General features: G+C 35.6%; 2 protein-coding genes, 1 long non-coding RNA gene and 1 pseudogene across 6 annotated transcripts in view; 3 read left to right on the forward strand and 1 right to left on the reverse strand.

Annotated features, from left to right (window-relative positions):
• Positions 1–5188: 5188 nt before the first annotated feature.
• LOC306873233 lies at positions 5189–5885 on the reverse strand. The gene is made up of 3 exons (XR_013784468.1): positions 5768–5885; positions 5403–5522; positions 5189–5318 (listed from the first exon to the last, which is right to left on the reverse strand). It is a non-coding gene; the product is annotated as an uncharacterized lncRNA (long non-coding RNA).
• Positions 5886–8708: 2823 nt separating this feature from the next.
• Positions 8709–10352, forward strand: LOC306872357 (transcription factor LBX1b; the record flags this gene model as incomplete). Its single annotated transcript, XM_079420871.1, has 2 exons — positions 8709–9021; positions 9871–10352. 2 exons carry the CDS (start codon positions 8709–8711, stop codon positions 10350–10352), a joined length of 795 nt encoding a protein of 264 aa, XP_079276997.1.
• A 3112-nt stretch (positions 10353–13464) lies between these two features.
• Positions 13465–19741, forward strand: LOC306872222 (centromere protein K-like). Of its 3 annotated transcripts, none has more exons than XM_079420715.1 (10): positions 13465–13644; positions 13847–13951; positions 15757–15813; positions 15937–16000; positions 16154–16200; positions 16291–16373; positions 16950–17045; positions 17694–17829; positions 17927–17980; positions 18155–19741. In XM_079420715.1, the coding sequence occupies exons 2-10, from the start codon at positions 13874–13876 to the stop codon at positions 18308–18310; spliced, it is 771 nt and encodes a 256-aa protein (XP_079276841.1). In that variant the 5' UTR covers positions 13465–13644; positions 13847–13873; the 3' UTR covers positions 18311–19741. The 3 variants fall into 3 exon arrangements, with proteins under 3 accessions (XP_079276841.1, XP_079276843.1, XP_079276842.1); XM_079420717.1 differs by lacking the exon at positions 15757–15813 and adding an exon at positions 15680–15732 and having other exon boundaries at positions 13467–13644; positions 18155–18867; XM_079420716.1 differs by having other exon boundaries at positions 13502–13644; positions 15680–15813; positions 18155–18952.
• A 3415-nt stretch (positions 19742–23156) lies between these two features.
• LOC306872676 (regulating synaptic membrane exocytosis protein 1-like) overlaps positions 23157–24752 on the forward strand; it is a 70511-nt pseudogene continuing 68915 nt past the window's right edge. The window contains exon 1 of the transcript in view: positions 23157–23323. The product of the transcript in view is annotated as a regulating synaptic membrane exocytosis protein 1-like (transcript). The remainder of the gene's footprint in view (positions 23324–24752) is intronic.

Genomic DNA, 24752 nt, shown 5'->3' on the forward strand with positions numbered 1-24752 from the left:
GTGAAGTGAATGTGTAAATACATGAAAAACATTTGGCTAATGTAAAAAAAAAAAGTTACCATCCATCTTTACTGCATAATTTTTTAAAATAGCAGACTAATGTTCTTCTGAACGTGTTACACATATATTACATTTAAATCTCAGGGTGGATAAATTAATTTTTTCAATGAATAAAATCATGTACAAGTCATTCAGAATTGATTGCAAAAAATGTTCATTTTATTTTATTACTTTTAGTTTTTTTTTGTTATTTGTAAGGACACTATATCAGCTCATTAGAACTGATCTGCATGCAGTGAAAACTGCAAAATCCAGGGTGGAAGGTTTCTGAATAAATGCCCTGGAGCTCGCCTCGCTTTCCCTTCCCAACATAACCTGGTGGATACACAAGAAAAACAATAAGAACTAGGGTTTATAGTTGACATTAAACATTTACAAACATTAAGAATAATTTCTCAGCTCTGTAGGTCCATGCCATGCAAGTGAATGGTGTCCAGAACTTTTAAACTCCAAGGGATGACATAAGTAAATTTGATTTTTAGTTTTCCTTTAGACAAACAACTAGTTTATTCATCACCAATTTACACAAAATGTACCAGGTGTGCAGCATTTGTACTCAAACCCACACTCCAAACAAGTAGAGATTGAGTACATCCTCCAGAAGAGCTGTTTGTAGTGAGACGACTTATTTTTCCAGCATGTGACACCTGAGGTGGAAAAAAAAATGAACATAACATTTAACATTATCAATGATGTTCTTATGCGTTTAATTTTTTTAATGTCAATATTTACTTTCTAGCCATAAGAAGTGTGCCTGATTCTTGAAATTGTCATCCCCAACTATGTCCCTGAACCTTGAGCAAGCCAATGACAGGGGCATGTAGGCAGCATCTCCTTCTAGAAGAACAACTTCAAGAAGTATGTTCTTCAGCAACGCTCCGGATAACTGAAAAGACAGCAATAGTTAGCACAGGCCGTAAAAAAAAAAAAAAAAAAGTTAAAAAGCATATTATATAACATTATTCAACTACCTTGAAGATGAAGCATGATGGAGGGTCATCATCTTTTAACAGCTCACCCTTAAAGAAAAATATAAGTGGATTAAAATTGTTCTATGATACACATTTTAAATCATCATTACAATTGATTATGCATACCTTGCTAAAAACAGAGGGCACAGCTGGGGTTTGGTCAGCTAAAATGAAGTAATTTAAAATTAGCTGACCAATATTATAGTTACATAATTTGAAACCCAGCATAGTATATGTATTTTGTTTCATATCAAAGTTCTTACTTTCATATGCAAGTTCAGTTTTTTTCTTCCCATAGGTTTCAGGGAGTGCAGAGCATTCTTCTTCTTCTGAAAGAGGATTAGAATTTTAAAAAGTGATAAAATTATCCATTAATTTTTAATTTGACAAAAAAAAAAAATCAGCAAAATATAAAAAGCTGACAATACCAGCTACAACAGCTCGTTTTCTCTTTCTCCCATGTCTTCCACAAAGTAAGCAATAGAACAAGTACAATATCAAAATTAATTGAATGCAAGGATGCATTACATTGATCACAAATTACAGTAAAGACTTTTGTAAATACAAAAAAAAATCTAATTAATGGTCCAATAAAAAAAAAAAAAAAAAACCTTATTCACCAATGAATACAACAACATTTCAAAAGTCTTGCCAACCCCTAATAGTATTAAGAACAGATATTAAAGGAGTTTGATAGAGCAAGTAGTGTTTACACCTGCTGATTTTTATCATCACTGAAACACTTTGCTACTCCTTTTCACTCAAAGGGTCTGCAGAATATATTTTTACTGAAATAGTGTTATGAGCGAGTCACTAAATCATTCTGTTCCATGACTTCCCAAAACAGTTTACAGAGTGAACAATATTTCTTCACTTCTTTAAGGGTTTCTTAAAAACACCACGTGTTAAAAGTACAGCTAATTTTTTTCACACTTACTCTAAAGAGAAATTTTCAAGCAAGATGGCACACCACCATTTTCTTATGTTCTTCATGTTTAGCTGTGAACATAAAGTAATGAATTAGTATAATTTTCAATTATATTAAAATGCATATAGCTACAAAAAATAAAATACTTCAGTGAAGTCAAACTTCTGTCCCAGAACAACATACAGTGCATACTATAATATGCAAAGAAACAAAAAAAGTTAAATGGGTAACAGCAATTGATTACACCTCGATGTTCCTCATTTACATATTATGTACTTGCCATCAAGACAAACACTCCACAGTTATTTGAGTCAAGTCAAGTCACCTTTATTTATATAGCGCTTTTAACAATGTAAATTGTGTCAAAGCAACTGCACAATATCAAAATCCTCTGGCCAACAAACCAGCAGTTCAATTTAACTGCAGCAAAGTCAGATTGTAAGGTCTCAACTAGTTCCAGTGGTCATTTGGTAATTCTGTATGTTGTCTGAGCGTTGGCATCCTCTTAGGTCCTCTGAGGGGTTGGCATTATCTTTTCTCAGGTGTTCGGTCATCTCAGATCATTTAGGGGTTGGATCCAGACTGAAGCTTCTGTCATTCCTAATTACCACGGGATGTTAATCCCGTGGCAGAAACAGAGACAAATAGAAACATAATTAGCGTAGCTGCTGTTCCATCTAAGCAAAAATGATTTGTTCAACCCAAGCTAAAGAATAATAATAATGTACATTTGATCAGATATACTACAGTACAAGATTATAAGATGCATTATGTGAATGCTTGGCTAAAGAGATGTGTCTTTAATCTAGATTTAAACATAGAGAGTGTGTCTCAACCCCGAACGTTATCAGGAAGGCTATTCCAAAGTTTAGGAGCCAAATGTGAAAAAGCTCTACCTCCTTTAGTGGACTTTGCTATCCTAGGCACTACCAAAAGTCCAGAGTTTTGCGACCTTAAGGAGCGGGTTGGATTGTAGCGTGGTAGAAGACAAGTTAGGTACGCAGGAGCTAAACCATTTAGGGCCTTATAGGCAAGTAATAATATTTTGTAAATGATACGGAACTGAATAGGTAGCCAGTGCAGAGACTGTAAAATTGGGGTAATATGATCATATTTTCTTGATCTGGTAAGAACTCTAGCCGCTGCATTTTGGACTATCTGTAGCTTGTTTATTGAAGATGCAGGACAACCAGCTAGCAGTGCATTACAATAGTCCAGTCTAGAGGTCATGAATGCATGGACTAGCTTTTCTGCATCAGAAACAGGAAGCATGTTTCGAAGCTTGGCAATGTTTCTAAGATGGAAGAATGCTGTTTTTGTAACATGGGAAATATGATTTTTAAAGGACAAGTTGCTGTCTAATATAACACCCAGATTTTTGACTTTAGAGGATGTGACAGTGCATCCGTCTAGTTGTAAATTGTAATCCAAGAGATTCTGTGTATTGTTTTTTGGTCCAATAAGTAATATCTCTGTCTTATCTGAATTTAATAGGAGGAAATTATTGGTCATCCAATCTTTTAATTTTTTTACACAATCTATTACCTTAGATAGTTTAGAAGTTTCACCTGGTCTTGTTGAGATATATAGTTGAGTATCATCAGCATAGCAATGAAAACTAATCCCGTATTTTCTAATAATATTACCAAGAGGCAACATGTATATTGAAAATAGAAGAGGACCTAGGACTGATCCTTGTGGTACTCCATACTTTACTGGTGATAATTGTGATGACTCTCCATTTAAATGAACAAAGTGGTAGCGATCGGACAGGTATGATTTAAACCACCTTAAAGCCTGCCCTTGAATACCAATATGGTTTTGTAGTCGATCTATGAGTATATCATGGTCTATAGTGTCAAACGCAGCACTAAGATCAAGTAATACTAGCAAGTAATATTTGTAATATTTGACAGCCTTTGTCTTGCATTGTCCTAGTAATGAAATCAAACACACCATAAATTATTAATTGATATGATAAACACACACCAACTTGTAAATTAAGAACTTTATACATTACAGCAGAAGCTGTGATCATAGTCATGTGGGACATCAAAAAAAAAAAAATTCCCACCGTAATGTCATTTAGGACAGTCTCCGACCATAGTCCTGGTGTCCCAATTTTTTGGGAAAGCTCTCTATCAATTAAAAAAAAGAAAAAAAAGACAGAGGTATATGAACAATGAATAAAGATGAGCAAAAATATTGTTCTTTAAGGAAATACCAGTGCTAGCAAGGCAGATAAATAAGATTAAAAAAAAAAAATGTATGGTCTAAAACTGAACTACCATACAATTTGACGTCAACATGAAATCCAAATTGACCCAGTTGTACTTTTCTTGCTGTGCGAGACTGATCAGTGCACATGTACAGAATGATATTAGCAGAATAGATATTATATTCACATAGATGTTATAGATATACACACACAAGTTTAACTCGCATCAAAAAAGTACAATAAGTTGGAATTCAGTTTCATGTTCACCTTATTAAAACATAGTAACAATAATTCATTCCTTAAGTTATAAGTGGAACAAAAACAAACAAGCAGTATGGTTTCAAACAGAACTACCACACTGCTGTTGTGAACATTTGAAGGACCTGTATAATTGAATGTATCTAGCATCACTTAAACCAGAGCCACAGAGCGAGTCAAGAAAGAACAGTTGTCTTTGCTTTGGCTTCATAATCTGAAAAATGTCCGAGAACACTTTTACCTATTATTGTGCAACAAACTTTTCAATAAGACAACTTTAAATGGATTGAAAAAATTGGTTAAAAACTTTTGTTCACATAAAAATGACTTTAAATTATAATTTAACCTGTTAGCCTGCACCCCCACTTTTGAGAAATCCCAAGAAATGGCATACCGGGACTAAAACAGATACAGTTCATGAACCCTTTGCACTAAAAGCATAAGTATGGTCTCATTTGAAATATTAACTTACAGCAATCATCCAATGGCCTTGTTCCCAAGTTAAAAGGCCTGGTTTCCAAGATGGAAGTAAAATGACATCTTTGTTGCAAATGTCCACCTTTAAAGAATAATTTATCCACACACAAAGTGTTATAAATCTTTAAAGACACAAAAAAGTATATACACAGAAAAAAAACATACAGAAAAATGGTCCAATGGGTTTGCAGAGAGCGGTGGTAACCAGGTCACTGAAATGTAACTGCTGGTCACCCAAATGTCAATGTTCTGTAACACAAAGTTGATTTTACAGTATTTACACAATGTTTTTGTTTGTTTTGTAATTTACATAGTATACTGTTGATACGTATTGCATTGGTAGTAAATAATACAATACCCTTATGGACCCAATTTGTGCAATAACCCTTAGACAGGAATTCAGAATCTGCATAAGAGGCACAAAAATAAAATCCATGATAATGCAAATTACACATCTAACACATGAGTGCATATTACTCCATTGTCTTACCATGGCCTCTACATAATTCTGTAGCCCTAATGTCAAGAAGTCCTCACGGGTAAGTGTTTCACCATAAACGCATACAATATGCTCCTTAGGATCCATGGCCACATCCAGTACACGTGAAACCTAAAAATGAAAACGCATAAAAACAACATTCTTCATATTAACTACAATTCTATCTTCTACAGGCCTTTCATTATTACTGTTAAATCTCAATTGGTTGATAATTTATATAATTAACATACTGTATATAACTGTATGTCTCAGCCGTTAAACTGCTCTGTGTAAAATTATGAGACATAACGGTATGATTTTCATTAAAGCTGCTCTGAAATTTTGTGCAATATTATAAAGCTGGCTTGACTTGATACCTTTTCCTGTAGTTCTGCACTCAATGGATGTTGCCAACACCTGGAGCTAGCACTCACATTCTGCAGTTTAGTAATAGCCTCATCTTTTTGCAGAACCTTAATATTGTCGGTGTTTGAGATATCTTGAGATAGACCTAAAAGGGAAAAAAATAAAAAAAATAATCGTAGTACACATGCTCATGCAAAAAAGTATGTTACAAACACAGACATGTTACCTATAATAAGTTGCCCAAAAATTAATCAAATCAAAATCTTAATCAAAAATTACACTGCCACAATACCTTATTATGGTCTTCAGAATCCATCATCTGGAGAGCAAATTGTAGAAATGGAATGCAGAAAAGATCTTGTCATGCACGTTACAGATTTTGTAATTTGTGTGCTACTAAAAAAAACTACAGAAATTTATTTGGATACACTTTACCCTTATTTTTTTAATACATCAAGACTAATAACAGTGTACAAACGCCATTATGAAATGGTCTTTTTCAGAACTTATAATGCTTTTTTACAAAACTAAAAACTGTGCAACAAGCTTACCCCTTCATCTCATCGGCATGCTGACATGTGAAAGCGGTTTTCTTCTTTGTTTTCTGATGGATCACAACAAAACTTACACATTACCGCCACCAACTGTGGAGCATAAACCAATAGCTACTACAACACAGGTGATACTAAATAAACCAATCAAAATCCTCTGGAAGTTTGTACAGCCCACTTGCGGCTAAAGCTCCACCCACTTGCTGCTAACCCACCCATTTGCAGCTGGCTCCGACCTCCGTTTATACCCATCTCGTGTTTTCTGGAGTTGCAGCGCGTTGAGCTCTATCGGCCACCTTAGAATAATGCAAGTAAACACCTATTATGTATTCTTAAGTTTAGGCATAGGCTATTAATATATAGTCCAGCTACATTTATATATTTTTATAACAATACTATAATTTGCTAATATCAGATGTCACTAAAATACTATTTATTCTGATAGAGGTGTATTATAGACTTCACTGCCACAGTTAATTCAACGACCTGGCCTTAAGAGAAACACTAAACAAAGAAAGCAGCAAGAGGTCAAGACTGCCATTAACTCAACAGTCAGACCACATTGACTCGGCTAATTCATGTTTCCTACACAACCTGCAAGAATAGAGTGTGTATGTCTGTGTGTGCTGTTTGAAGAAAAAAGAGAAAATGATAGAGCATTGTTTGGGTGACTGACCCACTGAAATTAAATAGACAAGTCTGTTGTCAAAAGTTTGTGCTTTTTAAAATTTCACCTTTAATAGTGGAAGTATGAGCTGGGCTGCAAGATTTAAGATTTCATAAGAAGACCCGACAAAATAAAAAGCTAAATATGAAGTTAACAAGCTAAATATATAAGTGCACCCCACAACATCTTTGTCTTTCTTTCTTCCAAATCTGCTCCATTCTGTATGCATTGCACACTGCATGTTGCATAGGCCATACGTGCACAGTGTTTTGACTAAAACCATTGTCTCTAGACTTATCTTGCTCTATTGTGTTGCATTTATATTGGAGCACTTCTATTAATCTCTAAAATGAGCATAAATTAGGCAAAAAAAAAAAAAAGAAAAATATATATATATATATAAATAGCTATATATATATATAAATTGTACAGAAAAATGATGACATAAAATGGTAACATCTAAGTTAACTGGTTTTATTCAAGTCAAAATATTATTTGATATGTCTGATATGTCAACCAAATTACATTAATTTATACCAACAAAATAAATGTTTATGGGTTAAGTCAAGTTTAGGTAACAATGGCCACAACTATATTTTTAATTAACTTTTATTATTATTATTATTATTATTATTATTATTAAATTCAGAAACTTTTAATTACTTTAGGTTCCTTGACATTGCAATTTCCATATTTGGTAGTATCTTACGATCGGAACTTAAGAACTTTCAAAACTGACAGTTTTCATAAGGATGCGCTTTATAATTTCAGTTAATAACGAACAAATTACGTGCTGTTTGGGAAAATATGTCTTAAAATATACGACTTTTTAACGTAATCTGAAAACAAGGTTTTAATGTAGGCCTACTTTATAGCCTATATGGACATTTTAGCGCTCTGGACAAATGAGCTCCTAACCTTAGACGGCCAAAAAAATAAATCCAGTAGGCTATTTAGCTAATTCAGAAGGCCTATCAAATGTACATATTATGTTTTACATTTAATAAACAATTAATGTATTCATACTACACGCAGTCTCACCTAGCCTATCTTCATTTTATATTGTTCAGAAAATGCCTCACTTAAAAATGTCGATTCTTATGATGTCTGAGAAGAAAAATTCACTTGATAAGCCTAACACGGCTGCTCCCAAATGTAGCATTGTGGAAATATATTTTAATGAATTCATGCTATGAAAATAATGAAATCATGTAGAAATCATTCAAAAGTTTATTGATTATTGGTTTAAAATATGTATGCATTTATTTATTTAGCTATTTTTAGTAGGTTATATCACCAGTTATTCACATTTAAAGAGCTTTGGCCGGAATTACAATTCAACAAAACAGAACTGAGAATTAACCTATCAGCCGTCGTTTAGGACAGTATAGGCAACAGCCACCAAACACAAACCTTCATCACTTTATACGACTCCGCCTTTCCGTCATAGTTAATTAACTGAGCACTAAACAGTCCTCAGTCTCCAGAACTCAGAACAGAACTGTAGAGCTGTCAACGCGCGAGGCGAACTGTTCATTAGTGATGTGAGAAACTCGTTGAACGTTGCCACTGTTGCTGTGCAGCTATAGGCTATTACTCATGTGCCAAAATACTTTTGTAAAACGGGATAGAAAGTAGTAGATTTTTAAAACAACATTATAGCCTACTGTAATTAAAAGTCTCGCCAAATTTGTACAGAAATTTTATAACCAAATCGGCTTTGCAACTGCTTGGATGATGACCACCAAAGTTGCCAAAGCCTGTGAGGCTATGGAGAGCCATGGGCTGAACCCCCTGGACCACCTTCCACCTCCCGCGAGTTCCAGCAAGCCCTTAACACCCTTCAGCATCGCAGACATCCTCAGCAAACCGACTGTCAAACGAACTCCCAGGATTCACCGGCTTCCAGCATCAGAGAGACCCCAGAAGAGCATCGCTGTATCACGGCAGACTCTCATCATTCAAACATCGCCTCTGTGCGCTCTTCAGGAGCTGGCCAGCAAAACGTTCAAAGGTCTCGAATTGGGTGTACTCCAAGCAGCAGAAGGTAAGAAAAGAACATGTTTAGGGGTTGTAAATGAAGTTTTAGATTGTAAAAATAATCAATTTTTAATTACAATTCGTGTACAAATTTTTAATTACAATTCGTGTACAAATAATACTGATAAAATGGTAACTGGTTGTATTAAAATTAAAAACTATTATCAACCTAAATGCATTAATGTACACCAACAAAACTGTATTTTATGGGTAATGTCGTTATCAGGTAACAATTCAAGGTAAACACTATTTTTTAAAAAAGTGTTTTTACAGCAAAGCCAAAGAAGAATCATGCATGCTTGGTTCCCCAAAGAACCAAGAGAACCATTGCCACTGTAAAAAAAATAAAGAACATTTAATTTAAATGTTTAATTTAACTTTATTTTTGATCATAGCTTGACTCATTTGGCATATTTTAATCTTTTATAGCATACCATATCAACGTTTCAATACAAAAAGAATACATTATAAAATTTAAAATGTAAAAAAAAAAAAAAAACGTTTGCGTAATGGAAAGAATCAATGGATGTTAAAGGTTCTTCGTAGAACCATTGATGCCAATATTCAACATTTAATTTAAATGTTTAAGTTAACTTTATGTTTGATCATAGCTGGACTGACAGGCTATTTCAATATTTTATAGCATACCATATCAACGTTTCAATACAAAAAGAATAGCCTACATTATTAAAGTTAAAATTGTTATATAAAGTAAATACAGTTTTTTATTAGCAATTATTATTTGTATATTAACAATAGTCTAGTAAGTTGTTCTACTGTAACTTTAATCACAATTATTACAAAAACATAAACTGTCGGTGTCACCTAATTTTGCATCCTTTTCTTTTATCCACAGGAAGGGATGGGTTGTCTCAGTTTGGTCAAAGGGACAGTCCCAAAAAGCGCCGAAAATCTAGGACGGCCTTCACTAATCACCAGTTATATGAACTGGAGAAAAGGTTTCTCCATCAGAAATACTTGTCCCCCGCCGACAGAGACCAAATTGCCCATCAGCTGGGGCTGACAAATGCGCAAGTTATAACCTGGTTCCAGAATCGAAGGGCAAAACTAAAGCGAGACCTGGAGGAGATGAAAGCGGACGTGGAGTCGGTCAGATCCACAGGTATAGTGCCTCTGGATAAATTCGCTAAACTGGCCGATCTGGAGAGGTGTGCAGTTGGAGCCACGGGGCATCCGGGGCCTGAGTGCTCGCCACGGCTGGGTCACGAGTACAAGAGTGCGCACAAATTATATCTGTCCCCCATGTCGTCTCTCTCAGACCACACAAGTCAAGACTACTCCGAGGACGAGGACGTGGAAATAGACGTCGACGTCTGATATAAACCACTGTATATTGATTTAAACCTTTGTAAATGTATATTTTAAGACACGCATGCACATAATGATTGTAGTGTTTTCTGAAACTGAATTAGTTTAATTTATAGCCAGACTATGCAAGTCTAACTCTTATTTGTTCAATGTGAACTAGCAGCTTAAGTTTTTATATATAATATATTGTATGCAATGCAATGGCTTTAATGAGAATATTTCACGAATCAGGGCAACAAACAGAGCAATACACTCTTAATGAGAAGAAAACTATTTTTACATGTGTATTTATTGCGTATAATTTGTACACAATCGACAGTGACTGCTTTTTGTAAAGTTTTGTACAGTTTACTTGCAATATAGTGCCTTTCAAAATTAGGCCATTGTACAAATACCCAATGTGTCGTTTATTGTATTGAGTTTGAAAATAAAAACATTTATACCTTTTACAAAGATGATGCTATTGCAGTCTGTACATCAATAATCATCATATTCTGATAAAACATTGTTAGCCTATTATTATTAACAACAACAACAACAACAAGAATTGTGTTTTATATAGTATATTTACTATATTTTTACGCATAGCCCTGACAATTTTTTTTTATTATTTAAAAAACGTAAACATTTTCAGATAGGCTATTAGCTGCATAACTGCCATGTAAACATTAATTGACAGAAGAGCTACGAACTTGTGCACGACAGCCAAGAGCTTCAAATGCCTTTTTTGTGTGTGTAATTTCTAACTGCCTTGATTTCTTTGCTCAAAAAGAAAAAATAGAATGGAAGAAAAACATTCTTGGCCCTTTAACGCTATTGTTTTTGCTCTCTGCAGAAGAAAACAGAGAGCCATTGGCTTACTCCGCGCTCTCTTTCACTTTGCAATAGTGTGACTTGGCTTTTGACCCAACAACGTGTGTTTTTCCATTCTGGGCGAAATTTATGTGAGAAACACAAATCTGGGGCGCTAGGGAGAAAAAGGAGAAGAAAGACACAAAAACACCAAGTTTTGGTCCAGTTTCTCCAGGGCTATATAATCCTTTTTGTTCACGGGTGAAGCTGTAATTTCCAGCGTAAGCATGAAAGCTGAGGACAAATGAGCCATCCACCCTGATGTGACAAGTGACAATGGCGCATGGCTGGACTCCTGCGGTTCACCATACTGAAACAAGTGTGTCCAGCCACATAAAAAAGACGCGAACGTTTGGAGGCCATATGGTTTCTGAAATTTTCACACAATTTCAGACAATTTGACGGATTGCGTTAACCCCTCTTTTAAACAGTTTAACGCAGCGCGAACAAAGGCCATACATTGGAGTCTCTCCTCGAGAAAGCATCTGTACCCATGAATGTCCGCTCTTTTATTCTCGCCTTTTTAGCTCGGCGTTTTGAACAAGTCAATGAATTACAATGAAACTCTCTCTTTTTTTGTGAGGCACTGACTTTCGTCCCCCTTTTGGTGATTTTAAATGATTTGTTGTGTGGGGAGACTTTTCAGTTAAAGAATACGTCCTCATTTAGTTGGAGTTTCATGTTCAGGAGGGGACTCACTCATTAAGCGTTCAAACCAGGGCCCTCATGTCAGCTCTGCTAAAAAGGGGGTCTTTTATAATGTTTGATTCTTTTGCCTCCTTACCTTAAGCTTATTTGACTTTGAGGAGATTAATAACGCCAAAACTGGATAATGTGCTAAAGAGCGTGTGAGCTTTAAAAACAAGACGCATTGAGTGTGCTGTCAGTAGCAGGTGTGTGTCATGTATAAAAGGAACAACAGCAGGCCAACACAACAGCAGACACTTTGAACGCTAACTGTAGTAGTAGTCTAATGTAAGGCTTCCTAATGTTGTTTTTAAAGAGGAAGATGAAGTGTAAAGGCAATTTCGATCATAATTTAATATATATATATTTTAAAATGGACAACAAATATTTATATTGAATTTACAATGTTGTTTTAGCACCACCCATTAATTTAGAATTTTTGTTAAAAATAAAAACATATTTATTGTTTGGAAATGACAGATTTTCTTAATTTTTTTCTATATTAGGCTATTATTATTATTATTATTATTTTCCCAGAAAGTATAGTGTAGCCTTGAAGTATAGTACACTTGAAGAAAAAAAGAAAAAAAAGAATGGAGGAACAAGAAGAAAAAGAGGAATGGAAATATGACTTCTCCTCCTTTTTTTTTTTATGTAGGCCTATTTCCAATAACGAATAGGCTATAAAATTCTAGCATCAGTGGCAAGTAAATCAGTGGCAAGGCAAAAGAAAAAAAGGCAAAAAAGAAAAAGTTTTCATCGTCATTTCCATCATAAAGTGCTATTAAAGATAAATAATTAAAATTTAGAATTTAAAATGTTATGAAAAGTTCATGGCATTCAAAAAAGAAATTACAAAAAAATATTCGTAAAAAAATAAGTAGGCCTACACGGTATATTTGGAAATTGTTAGTAGGCTAAACATATTAAACTAGTGGGAGTGCATTTTATTATTTAGGAGAGTTTATTTTCTTATTTAAGACCAATAGGGCTTCTTTTCAGTCCACTGGGTCAAAAGTGGCTAAACGCCCATATATCAGAAAGTTTTTGCTCAGTTGAATTAAGACTGAATTGAATCAGAAAACACAACGTGTGTTTTTCTCAGAGCCTTAATCTACGTCTTATTCTAAGCTACATTCTTTCAGGACATATTAAGGTAAAATGAATCAGAATATTGCAGAATATAAAGCTCTTTATAGAATCAGAATAATTCCCTCGCTCAAGTTCTGCTCTTCTGCTGCCCTCTGGTGGACAACATTCTGGTGGCTTTTGCTTTCATGTGTGCTTCCTGACGGTCTATTTTGCAGTTAAATATTGGGGAACACACTTACCTCAAATCCACAGAATTTGTATTTTTGCAAAATGAGTTTTGTGTCGTTTTCAAATTCTGTTGATGCAGTCTTGTGATATTTATATGATTGTTCATGATTCTTATATAATTCTCGCCTCGTTTAACATTAATGGCAAATATTAATTGATGTTCTGTCCCATATGGAGACAAATGAAAAGTGGGATTAAATGAAAATGCCACATTTTTCATATTTGCGCATAAGAGGCGCAGTTACAGAACACTTGAACGTCCACAGCGTGCGACGCCAGCATTGCGTCATGACGTCGTTGCTGGCGGTATTTTTGTTTGGCGTATACAGTGTTTAGTGCCGAATTCGGGTGTAGCATTCACTTAAAGGAAAAGCTATAGATGGAAAGTACCATAGTGACTGTGTAATTTGGGTTTACTGTGTGTTATCGCCACAAAATATACGTAAGCTTTTGTACTTTACAAAACTGAAGCGTTAGTCATTTGAAATAGCAAGCTAACTTAGCTAACGTTACGCTGCTAACGTGTCAGTTCTCTGTAGTACATTCACCTTTTCAGTACAAGTGTGTATCTGGCTGGAGTTTTCACCGGTTTTCTGCTCTTCTGTTTGGTTCTTATTGTTTGTTTGGCTTTTTCACACCTGTAGATTCCAGCACCATCATTGCAAAGAGAAATGGAGCAGTTTTCAGAGGCTGCTGCAAAAGCAGTGTTGTTAGAGGAGTGCGAGGAGCAGTTTGGACTGCTACAGAAGGTAACGTGCCATGGGTTTGTTTTCAGACAAGTGCTCAGTTGTCAGATTAGGGTGAAGCATACAAATGATTTGTTATAGAAGTACACAATTCTTTACAGATCTAAAGGGCGCACAGCTTACAGGGGCCTTGACATTCTGGAAGGGTTCTCTCGAAGTTATCTGCTCTTTAATAATCTTCTCAAAACCTTGGCACAAAAACGTTATTTATACGTTAATGAAATGTTTTAACATTTTAATTTTAAATGTTATTACTTGTTATTGTTATAATGTTATTATTTCAGAATGTTCATAGTAACATTTCCACAACGTTCCCAAAATGATCAAATGAAATGTTCCTTTAACATTCTTTTATCACCAAGGAAAGTGTCTATTTAAACTGTTCAAATAGCCCGCCTTGTTGGCAGACAATACTGAGGTGCAGATAATTGACACTATTTGCATTAAGAAGTATAAATAGCAGAAAATCCTGCTATTTTAATATAATGTAAAAAGCATCTATAGCTATTTGCACTTAGTGTACATAGCATATCGCTTATAAAATACTGATTTTTTTTACTTAGTGTAAATAGAATCCATCGTTAAGAAAAAAATAGGAAATATTCGAAAGTGGAAAATAAAGTGCCTCACGGGTGTTTATCGGTAGGGTTAGGGATTGGTGTAGTGAGGACTTTATTGTCCCAATAGGGCAGCATCCATTTAACAATTTTAATAAATGACAACTTTTAAAATTGCAGTGTTTTATAAAGTATTACAATACAAGACTAGTGCTGATATCTGCCACTATTTGCACTAAGTATAAATCGCATCTAACTACTATTTGCATTTATTGAGAATAAAATACTGCTGTTTTTACAGTGTAAATAGAATATGGTTATTTGCACTTAAGAAAATACGCTGTTTTCGCTCAGTGTAAATAGTATAATAAAATAAAGATTAATTTAAGATGCTTGCCATGTATTTCTAAATATGAAGATTGCACTGTATTTCGAAGATTGTATTGTATTCTATTTTTGATCATAAAGAAATTTTTAATTAAAAATAAGCACTTTAACGTGTAAAAATAAAATGAAAACAAGAAATGATGTTCTGTTAGATGTGTTTTGACTACATTTTGTATGTTGTATAATTATATCTCTAGGTCAGCGGTTCTCAATTCCAGTCCTCTTGTTCTATTCGAGCGTAAGTGCCCTGTGAAGACATCACAGGATATTCCGCCATGATTCCAGTTCGAAGCGAACGTATACATTCCATTGAAAGGGCATTGAAGCGTGCAAGACGTGAATTTAAATTGTATTTATTTACAGAGGTATGTCACACTTCACGCTTCTCTAGTAAGTTTCCTCAGTGTGTGAAGACGCTGCAGGTGGTGGCGTAGTGCAAATCCGTGAATGAATGTTCCGAAGTGAAGTAAACTTCAACGGATTTCCCCTGCTCAGGGAGTAGGGAGCAATGGTCACTGTGTAGGGACCATGTCAATAGGAACACAGTTCATGCACGTAGCTCTCTTCTAACAAGCTGATGATCTGAATCAGGTTTGTTAACAAAGAGAGACATGCAAAATATGCAGAGCGAGGGGAATTGAGAACCGCTGCTCTAGGTAATGAAGATATTTTAACAAAACAAAACAAATCTTTTAGAAGGGCCTCAATGATAAATTTTGCCTGGGGCTTCACTTAATACAGGTTCGCCTGCTTACATTTAGCTCTTTGATGTTGTGAATCTTTTTAGACAGCAGCTGCAGACGAAATGCAGCTGGGATGCAACTGCCATGTCAACATACAGTAAGCACTTATTATATCTTTCAGCTTCAAAATGAGATAATTCTGGCAGATACAGAGGCTAATGATGATCAGTCAAATGAGGTTTGTCCTTCTCCTTTCACTACTTTTGAGTTTAAAAATTAGCTGTGCATATTAACGTTGCTTTTCGGTTCAGACAAAAATATTCACAAATTACTCAAATCACCTTTTTTTTTTGGTGGCTAGGCAGTGAATCGCCTGATTGCAATAACATCTGAGCTAGAGCAATGGCAAGAAATGGAACCAAAATGTAAGCTATTATCTATTGTTTTATGTACTATTTAAATTTAGATGAAAGAAAAAAGATTAAAAAAAAAAAAAAGGGTTTTATTCAGTATTCAAGATTACATATTTTAATTGCATAGTTTGTGAAGACCGCTTATGTTTTTTTTTTTCCTACTAGTGCTGACAAGAAGTCCTGAAGTCTTATTAGCGGTTGGTAAAGAAGAAGTAAGTTGTCACTTTAATAACACTCAATTGGCAGTGAGTGTATCAAAATGTAAATGCAGTTACAAGTTTTCATATCATTTTCCCTCACAGTTGCAAAGACTCAACAATCAACTTAAAATGGTCCTGTCATGCTCACAAGCAAAGCTGGATGCTCAGAAAAAGATTTTGAAAAGGTGCAGTGCGTTTAAGTGGTTTTTGTTCTCTTAGTATATTTGATATAATATTATTGTTAGAATTTTAACCCCCAGTTTCACAGACAAGGCTTAAGACTAGTCCCAGACTAAATTGTAAATCTGAGCTCTTTCAACTGAAAGAAACTTGCACTGACTGATCTTAAAGTATATCAGTGCCTTTGTCTTGTCTCAAGATGGACATCTTAATGTTTTTTTTTATCTAAGGCACGATTATAAAATTGCTTAAATGTCTTAAATTGAACTATGACCTAATCCTGGCTTAGCCTAAGCCCTGTCTGTGAAACGAAGCCTTGGCAACTAGCTGAAAAGTTTTTTTTTATAAAGTGTTTTTTTTTTTTTTTTTTTTTTTTAAGTATATATTTTGTTTAACATTTGCTTCATTTCAAGTAAAGACATTTTTCTTTTTATGGTTTTAGTTAATGATAATAACTCATATAAGATTATGTTTAAATGAACTTTTTCTTATTAAGACTTTGATTTATATCACAAAATTCATTCAGGTATAATATAAACAACATTTATTAACTGTGTGATCTCTCTGAAAATGTTTTTCAGGGAGCAGACATGGCAAGCAGAGAAGAAAGAAGCGTTGAATGCAGTGTGTGAGAAAATCACCAGATTGCAACGTGAAAACGAGAAATCCGAGCACAGGTTTTTAGTTTTATGCCAGGGTTAAAAATCTAATTTTTACATCTGCTTGAAAGGATATTTACCCAAGAATTAAAAATGGTCATAATTTATGTACTTATCATCATGCCATTCCAAACCTGTACATTTTTATCTGTGAAATACAGAAAGATAATTATTTTTAGGAATGTTCATTCATTTGGTTACAACGAATGTAAGAATTAATGGCACTTTCTGTTTGGTGTTTATGATGCCAAGCCTAGAGTAACATCATGTTAGAATAGAGCACAAGCTCACTTCATATTTTTGTAGAAACTGTGGGTTAGATTTAAAATAGTAATATTTTTATTCAGCAAGGATGCATTAAATTTATCAAAACTGTTAAAAAAGTTCCAATTCAAAGAAATGCTGTTTTTTGCATTTTATATTAGTCAGATAATCCTGAAAAATATGCATCACAAAACTCTTTTCAAGATTTATAATAAGCACAATTATTAATAACCGAGCACCTTTAATAAATGAACACCAAAAGCATGACAATAAATATATTTTAAATTGTAATACATTTTTTAAAAATTAATTAGACCGGTATTGTGTAGTACATTTTTAATCCAAAGCTGTTTTGTACATTATTACTATTATTTTATTTTTATTTATTAATTTATTTTGCAGTGTTTTGCAGGATATGAAGAGAAAAATTAACAATCTGAAGGACTATCACAGCAGTCTCATGGAAATGCTGAGTGACATGTTAGCTGAGCACTTCCCACTTCCCGATCCCCAAGGAAACGGCACAAAGAAAAAAAGAGTAGGTGCCACCTTCACCCTCGCAATTAGATCACAGAATATTGGATTTGGATTTTTTTTAGGTTGTTGCTTATGAATATTGGATTTGGATTTTTCAGGCTGCTGCATATGATGCAGAGATTAACCTGATTTCACTGAGTGAGATTATCGAGGTATGTTCAGATACCCATCTTTTTATATTGTTACTTTATGCTTTTAATCATCTTATGTGGAGGAAAATTTGAAATAATAGAGTGGAAAATAAATAGTTTCCTGATACAAAGGGCTTTTTTACTAACCCTATTTATTAACACATTTAATCATGCACATTTATTTTTTTATTGCAGAGATTGACCAATAAAACATTAGAAACTCCTCATGACCCTTATGTGACTACTGATGATACTTTCTGGCCACCATACACCGAAATGCTTCTTCGCAACGGTATTGCAGCACGACATCCAGAAGACTGCAATAAAATCCGTCTGGAAATTTTTTTTTGAATCTAAAGAGCACTTACCTGAATGTAATATGAAAATTAGATTTTGTATGTCTACAGTTAAATGTCAATGTCTATTTTTTCTTTCAAATTGGCTACATTTTTATAGGAAACTTGGCCATTGTGGTATTTCATCGCAGATGGATGCATTTTTGCGTTATGTGTCAAGTCCACAACTTAGAATGCATGTCTGTCTTCTAAAGTCTTGGTGGTTGTTTTTACTTTATACATGTATGTATGTCAAAAACTGATTTTTTAAATGATGACTTAAAGTAACCCTAAACATACGTTATGTCCTTTAGTGGTCTCCAGGTCTGCTTCAGTGACTTGCATGCCAATTTGGGAAATAGATTCAGTAAAAAAGGTTTACAAACCCACAGCACCATAGAATATTTGAAGTATACAGCTCCAACAGGTGAAATGAATAAAAAATGCAAAAAAAAAAAAAAATTGTTTTGCTAGACTTTTTCAGCCTGAATTGGATTCAGTGTGCTTGTTTGCTACCTTGTTCATTTTCAATTATTCCTTTGGCTCTACGCACCTGCAGTAAAAGGATTTATTTTTTCCTATTTGGAGCGCTACGAATTTTCTCATATTGTGTTATAAACTACAATATACAGTCATCAAAATATAATCTCGTAATTTTAAAATTGTCTTGTATTTTTGCCACAGTAATCTCCTGGCAACCACGGTTTGTAAATTTATTATGAACAGAAAAAAAAAGTCTATCTTTAAAAATGTTAAATGGAGTACAAGCTAGCTTTGACAACTAGCTTCGGGGTATATTCTCCTGTAACGCAGTGTCCCATTAACAGAGGGCCTGTGATAACTTTTTTTTTTTTATTATTATTATTCTGGGGTTGCTACACTGCGCTAGTTCTTGTAGTCATTTAGAAGTGCACTTAAGTGTATATAACTGCTGCATTTATGCAGTCTGTTTATTTTGCTATTCGGATGCAATATTTCATTTGAGCAGTATAGAAGAGAGTGACACCTTGTGAAGAATAATAAGCTAATATCCATCTTTTCCCAAAGCTAGGCTATGTTAGTTTAAAACGAATTTGCATTCTAATAAAGAAGTAGACACGATACGATTGTATTCCTTATACTAACATGCACCTGCTATACTTAGCAAATGTAAAGTAGCTATGTATAGCAAAAGTTGTCAGCCTTGCACTCTTTCTTATACACCATAACAGTTATCTGGGTATGTTTTTCCCTCCTGCCGTGTGTGTGTGAATTTTTCATATTTGAGTCTTTTAAGCACTATCATGTGTGTTTTATGCTTTTGTTGCAATCCTCAAAGCGTAATCGAGTCGAATACCAAAGAGTTTCTGAAACATCTGTATTCCTCAACATCCTGCAAGTTTCACCGCTTAAAATGTCCTCCTCGTTATAGACTACATAAAGCATTTGTTTAACTAACTGTTAAGTCTACAAGTGTAAGCATTTCCATGTCTTTATTTAATTTTCTTCATTGTAATCTTTTTTTCTTGTCTTCACCCTCTGGGGTGTACAATGTTGAGTGATTCAATTTTAAAAGAAAAGAAAAAAGACTGCTTCGAGTGACCTGTTGCATGAAGCTGGTTGGGTTTCAGAGTACCAAACAAATCCAACCGGGATAGATCAGGTTCAGTAGGTTCACAACGCTCTATCTAACGCAGGGGTAGGGAACGTTGATCCTGGAGGGCCGGTGTCCCTGCAGAGTTTAGCGCTGCCAACCCTAATCAAACACACCTGAAGCAGCTAATCAAGGTCTTCAGGATGCATTTAGGTATTTTTTCCCAGGGATTTTCAGGGTTGGATCTAAACTCTGCAGGAGAGTGGCCCTCCAGGATCAATGTTCCCCACTCCTGATCTAACGTTATAAATTCTGGAGCACCTGAAAGTGTGTAATTGCCAGTTAATTAATTATTTGAATAAATGAAATGTATCATAAATAATTGTAATTAATATAATAAGAATATACCAAATAATTAGCAGCAAAAGACAGGAAATGTTGCCTCTAAAAATGTTTTCACTGTAAACTGCTTTAATTTGAAGCAAGAGATACAGGGGGAGTGGCTTTATTGCATGAGATATGTCACTTTGCTCAGAGCTGATTGGTCCAGTTTGGGGTTGTGATTTCTAACTCCGAATAAAACCTCTGGAGCAGGGTAGCCGTGTTGCATAACTTACTATGGCGATGAAACCCATTTAAAACTAATCCACATTCTTGATTGTGAAAACTCAGAGTTTGCTCAAACTAAACTTGAGCTACTCTAATCAACAGGAAAAATGGAAGAGTAAAAGAATATTCGCTTTGACATGTCCTGTTTAAACAGCATATTTACATCTCTGTACAGACTTCAGAAGGACATCAGTGCCAGGGACAAGTGGATGGTTTATTTTTAATGGCGTCCTGCATCGCGTCAGGATTATATGTTTGTTCAGAGCATTTGGCTGCAGATTGTTTTGTGCATGAGTGTGTGCACAGTGTAATGAAGAGTATGCAAGAAACTTTTGTTGAAAGTGAAACAACCATCTATACCATCTATGGTACTGAACGCATCTATGGTAACGGCAGCTGCATGTTTAATAAACAGTTTCATAATTGTGCTGTTTTCAAAAACTATTTATTTAAGCGCAATACTGACATTGGTTAATCATAACAGTGGCTGTTTATTGACTTTTTTGTGTGCAGACTTTATTAGCATTATAAATGAACCTCATGGAACATATTAAAATAATAAAAAGGTAAATCTGAGAAAAATAATCTGCCATTGTAATAATTAAATAACTAATACTAGATAAAAAATAACCTACCTGAACTTGGCAGGTGACGCGAGTTAATTTCCCACCCTGAAATGTCCATACTATGTGCACTATTTTTTTAAAGTCTATAGCGCTCTGTGACTGAGACTGAAATATGAGTTGTTATTCATGGAAAACTTTTTTCTTTCATGACAGTTCTCAAATAGCATTCTCCATTCTATATATTAAAACTGCTGCATCATGTGCGTTTACCGCACCATGTGAAAATCAACGACGTGTCATCAGTGATGTCAAACCTGGCCCAGTGCACTGACATGCTGGGTAAGGATTTGAAGAACCATCCAGATCTTTGGTAGTCTTTTGGTCTACAGATGTGGTAACTATGAACTGTCTTTTTTTGTATGAAAAAGGGCTATGTAAAGATTCTACAAAGATTTCTCCTTTAATTTTCCATGGAAAAAAGTCAAGTTATCTTTATATCTTTGTTTATATTGAGTAAGAGTAAGGTTACTCTTAAATAATTAGGGGAAGATTAAGGAAATTGGCCACCTTAAGAATAGTCTGCATTTACAACTAAGTTGGAGTTTTGGATAAGAGTCCAGAATGTACAATATGACGATGCATCAGTCAGTATATTATTAAGAGAAATATAAATTACTTGTTATAGCACAAAATTGTAGCCCTTGAAAAATGGTCATGCCTCATTAATGGGGTAGGCTAATACCTCGAACCTGGGACAATAAACCCGTGGCATAAACAAACAATGGCATCACAGAAAGTAGCTACAAAGTTGCTAAAAAAATTTCATGTCACAAAAAAATTTACTTTTGAAGTCTGGAGTTTGGCTTTACTGACTTAATTTTTAGCGGATCGTGTTTGTCCATGCTAAAAAAAAAAAGACATTGGTAAACTAAAATAGTAACATCTAAATTAACATTTTTTTTTAAGTCAATCACTGAATCATTACAAATATATTAATTTATACCAACAAAACTAGTTTTTATGGGTTAAATAAGGTAGCTCGCTTTTACAGTGTAGTGAAATGAGTGACTGTTCTGCGTCACATGTCGCTGTCCAGGGTTCTGAAAACAAGTACAATGTAAATCATCTCCATTTTACGAAATAACTAATAGTATAAACTGTATTACTGTTTGATTTTCTTTTTATTCTCACAACCACTAATCTATATATAATGATTATTATATCTCTATTATAGATCAGCGCTCAAATTCTAGTTTCAACTCGACTATGTATCAATTTAACAGTTATACAGGCCATCTGGGCTCCAGTAGCCTACTGTATTTTTAAAGATGTCTAGAGATGATTTATGTCATGCACACTTGAGACTTTTGCAGATAATTCCATTACAGACATCCCTCGGTCAGACAAAACAGACGAATTGATTGTATTTAAGAGGTGCACGGGAGCGATTCTAAAAATAGCCTGACGAGAGCGCGCACCGAACTATTACCGGATAGGCTACTCCTAAAAATACAGAGACGCGGTCGAGCACACACACCGATATGAAAAAGGAAAGGGGGTGACTCTCATACAGATGCCTTTTTGCCCATTTCACATATGAGTAAGCGCACGGTCGGTTAGAGTGGTAGACGCACTCGCGGATCTGCATTTCCATTGACTCTTCTTTTTTAATCTGAGAGAGACGAAAGAGAGAGAGAGAGAGAGAGAGAGAGAGAGAGAGAGAGAGAGAGAGAGAGAGAGAGAGAGAGAGAGAGAGAGAGATCGGTGGGCGAGAGACGGACTCCGCCTTTGCCGTCGCCCAATACCGAGCCCCCGGTTCAGTTAAGGGGGAAATCACAGATCTGCTAGCGTCGTCTCCGGGCGTAGAGACGATGGGCTTCCCGTAACTGGAGGTGGAGGGGAGAGGCGGGGGGTGGGGGTAGCGAGAAAAGAGGAGGGGTGGGTTGGAAAAAAAAACACACGAAGAGAAACAAAAGCACAGTTGTGGGTGCCTGAAACCATGCGCGATTTGCACTATTCTCAAAGACCGCTGCTCTATCCGTGGACCATGTCGTGAGGTGTGGCTCCAGCGCTCGGAAAACTGCCAATAGATACGCCTGGGAGCCGGGCAAAAGATGTCCGCCTCGGTAGGGCCCCAAAGCGGCCCTCGCCCACCCACCGTGCCGGCTTCCATGCCTGATATGCCGGACTTGAGTCACCTCACGGAGGAGGAAAGGGAAGTCATCATGGCAGTGATGGTTCGGCAAAGGGAGGAAGAGGAGAAGGAACAAGCCATGCTAAAGTAAGAGCTGGACGATTTCCTTTGTGCATCCACAGACGTTTTCGACACTTTCACTTTCCTTTGAGTCACAGCTTCATGACCTTTCACTACCCATAACGTGTGATTAATGTCTCCCTAAAATCGTAGTGATTTTGCAGTTTACGAACGCGTGAGTCTTCAAGTATCCTTTGCTGGATAAAAGCGTCTGGTTGCAGTGGCCTCTACAGAAAGCAGGAGTTCATGTAACAGATGAGCTTTGCATAACTAGGTTTTAACGACAGTGTGTGAGGAGAAATGAGCTAGATTTGAGGTCAGGGAGTTACAGGTGCACCATGGAAAGCAGACGGGGAGATGGGGCGTGACAGAGCGCGAGGATGAATCATACTTTGCGTGCCACCCCACTCCACCCGATGCACCTCCGGGGGCAACACAAGGTGCTCTTCAAGCAAGCGCCCAAACACTCTTTTATATGGGGAAACACAGAGCGAATGATAACTTGGCGAAAGGCTATTGTGTTAGGCTTGTGTGTGAAGAAAGAAAACACGTCTAGTTTGAACAACAGGGAAGCTAAAACAGCTGTTTTGTGTCTGTGGACAATATAAGATATCCACTATCTGGGAAAGAAATTAAGTCTTTCGCCGCTTTACAACCGGGGTGTGGTTCGTGATTGGCTCGCGAGTGGCTCAGCCGATGCATGCGAGGACGACTACAAACTACAAATGTGTATCTTTAAGGTACATGGATTCTACTATAAGTTGTGACTGTAGCCACTATCGTGTTTCGAGATCTAAAATCCAATTTCTTCTCATGTGACAAGCACCCTCTCCATGAATGATTTGAAGAAGGACCTGACGTCGAGGGCTAGTGATGGCTCTTGCGTTTCGCGTATTCCCTCACAGTTACTCTTCAGACGGAAATGACGTGATAGAAAATTGAGGCGAGGTTATGTAATTTTTTCCTATGACGACTAATCTGCAACGGAAATGGTAATCTATAGCGATGATTGAGTCATAGGAGCCACTACATCACGACTCAACAGCTACATCTAGAAATGTGTGGCAGTGGGGTATTTCAATACTTGTGTAGTGAATGTGCTGAGAGGAGCAGCATAGTTCATAATGAACGTTTGTCTCAATATCTGTTTGTCCATATGTCACCCACTCTTAAGCTCACAGAAGACAGACAGATGTGAAAAATATGAAGATTTACTTTAATCTTCATGAATCCTGTGCTCTTTAAAATGTGGTGTTCACCCAAAAATGAAAATTCTGTCATCATTTACCCTTAAGTTGTTCCAAACTATATGAGTTTCTTCTGCTAAACACAAAAGAAGATATTTCGAAGAATGTTGGGAACCAATCACTTACTTCTATAGAATGGGAAAAATTACTATGGATGACACTGGCTACCGGTAACTGTCACCCACATTACTCAATATATGAACAGAAGT

The sequence above is a fragment of the Barbus barbus genome, assembly GCF_936440315.1.
Source record: "Barbus barbus genome assembly, chromosome: 7".
Classification (NCBI taxonomy): domain Eukaryota; kingdom Metazoa; phylum Chordata; class Actinopteri; order Cypriniformes; family Cyprinidae; genus Barbus; species Barbus barbus.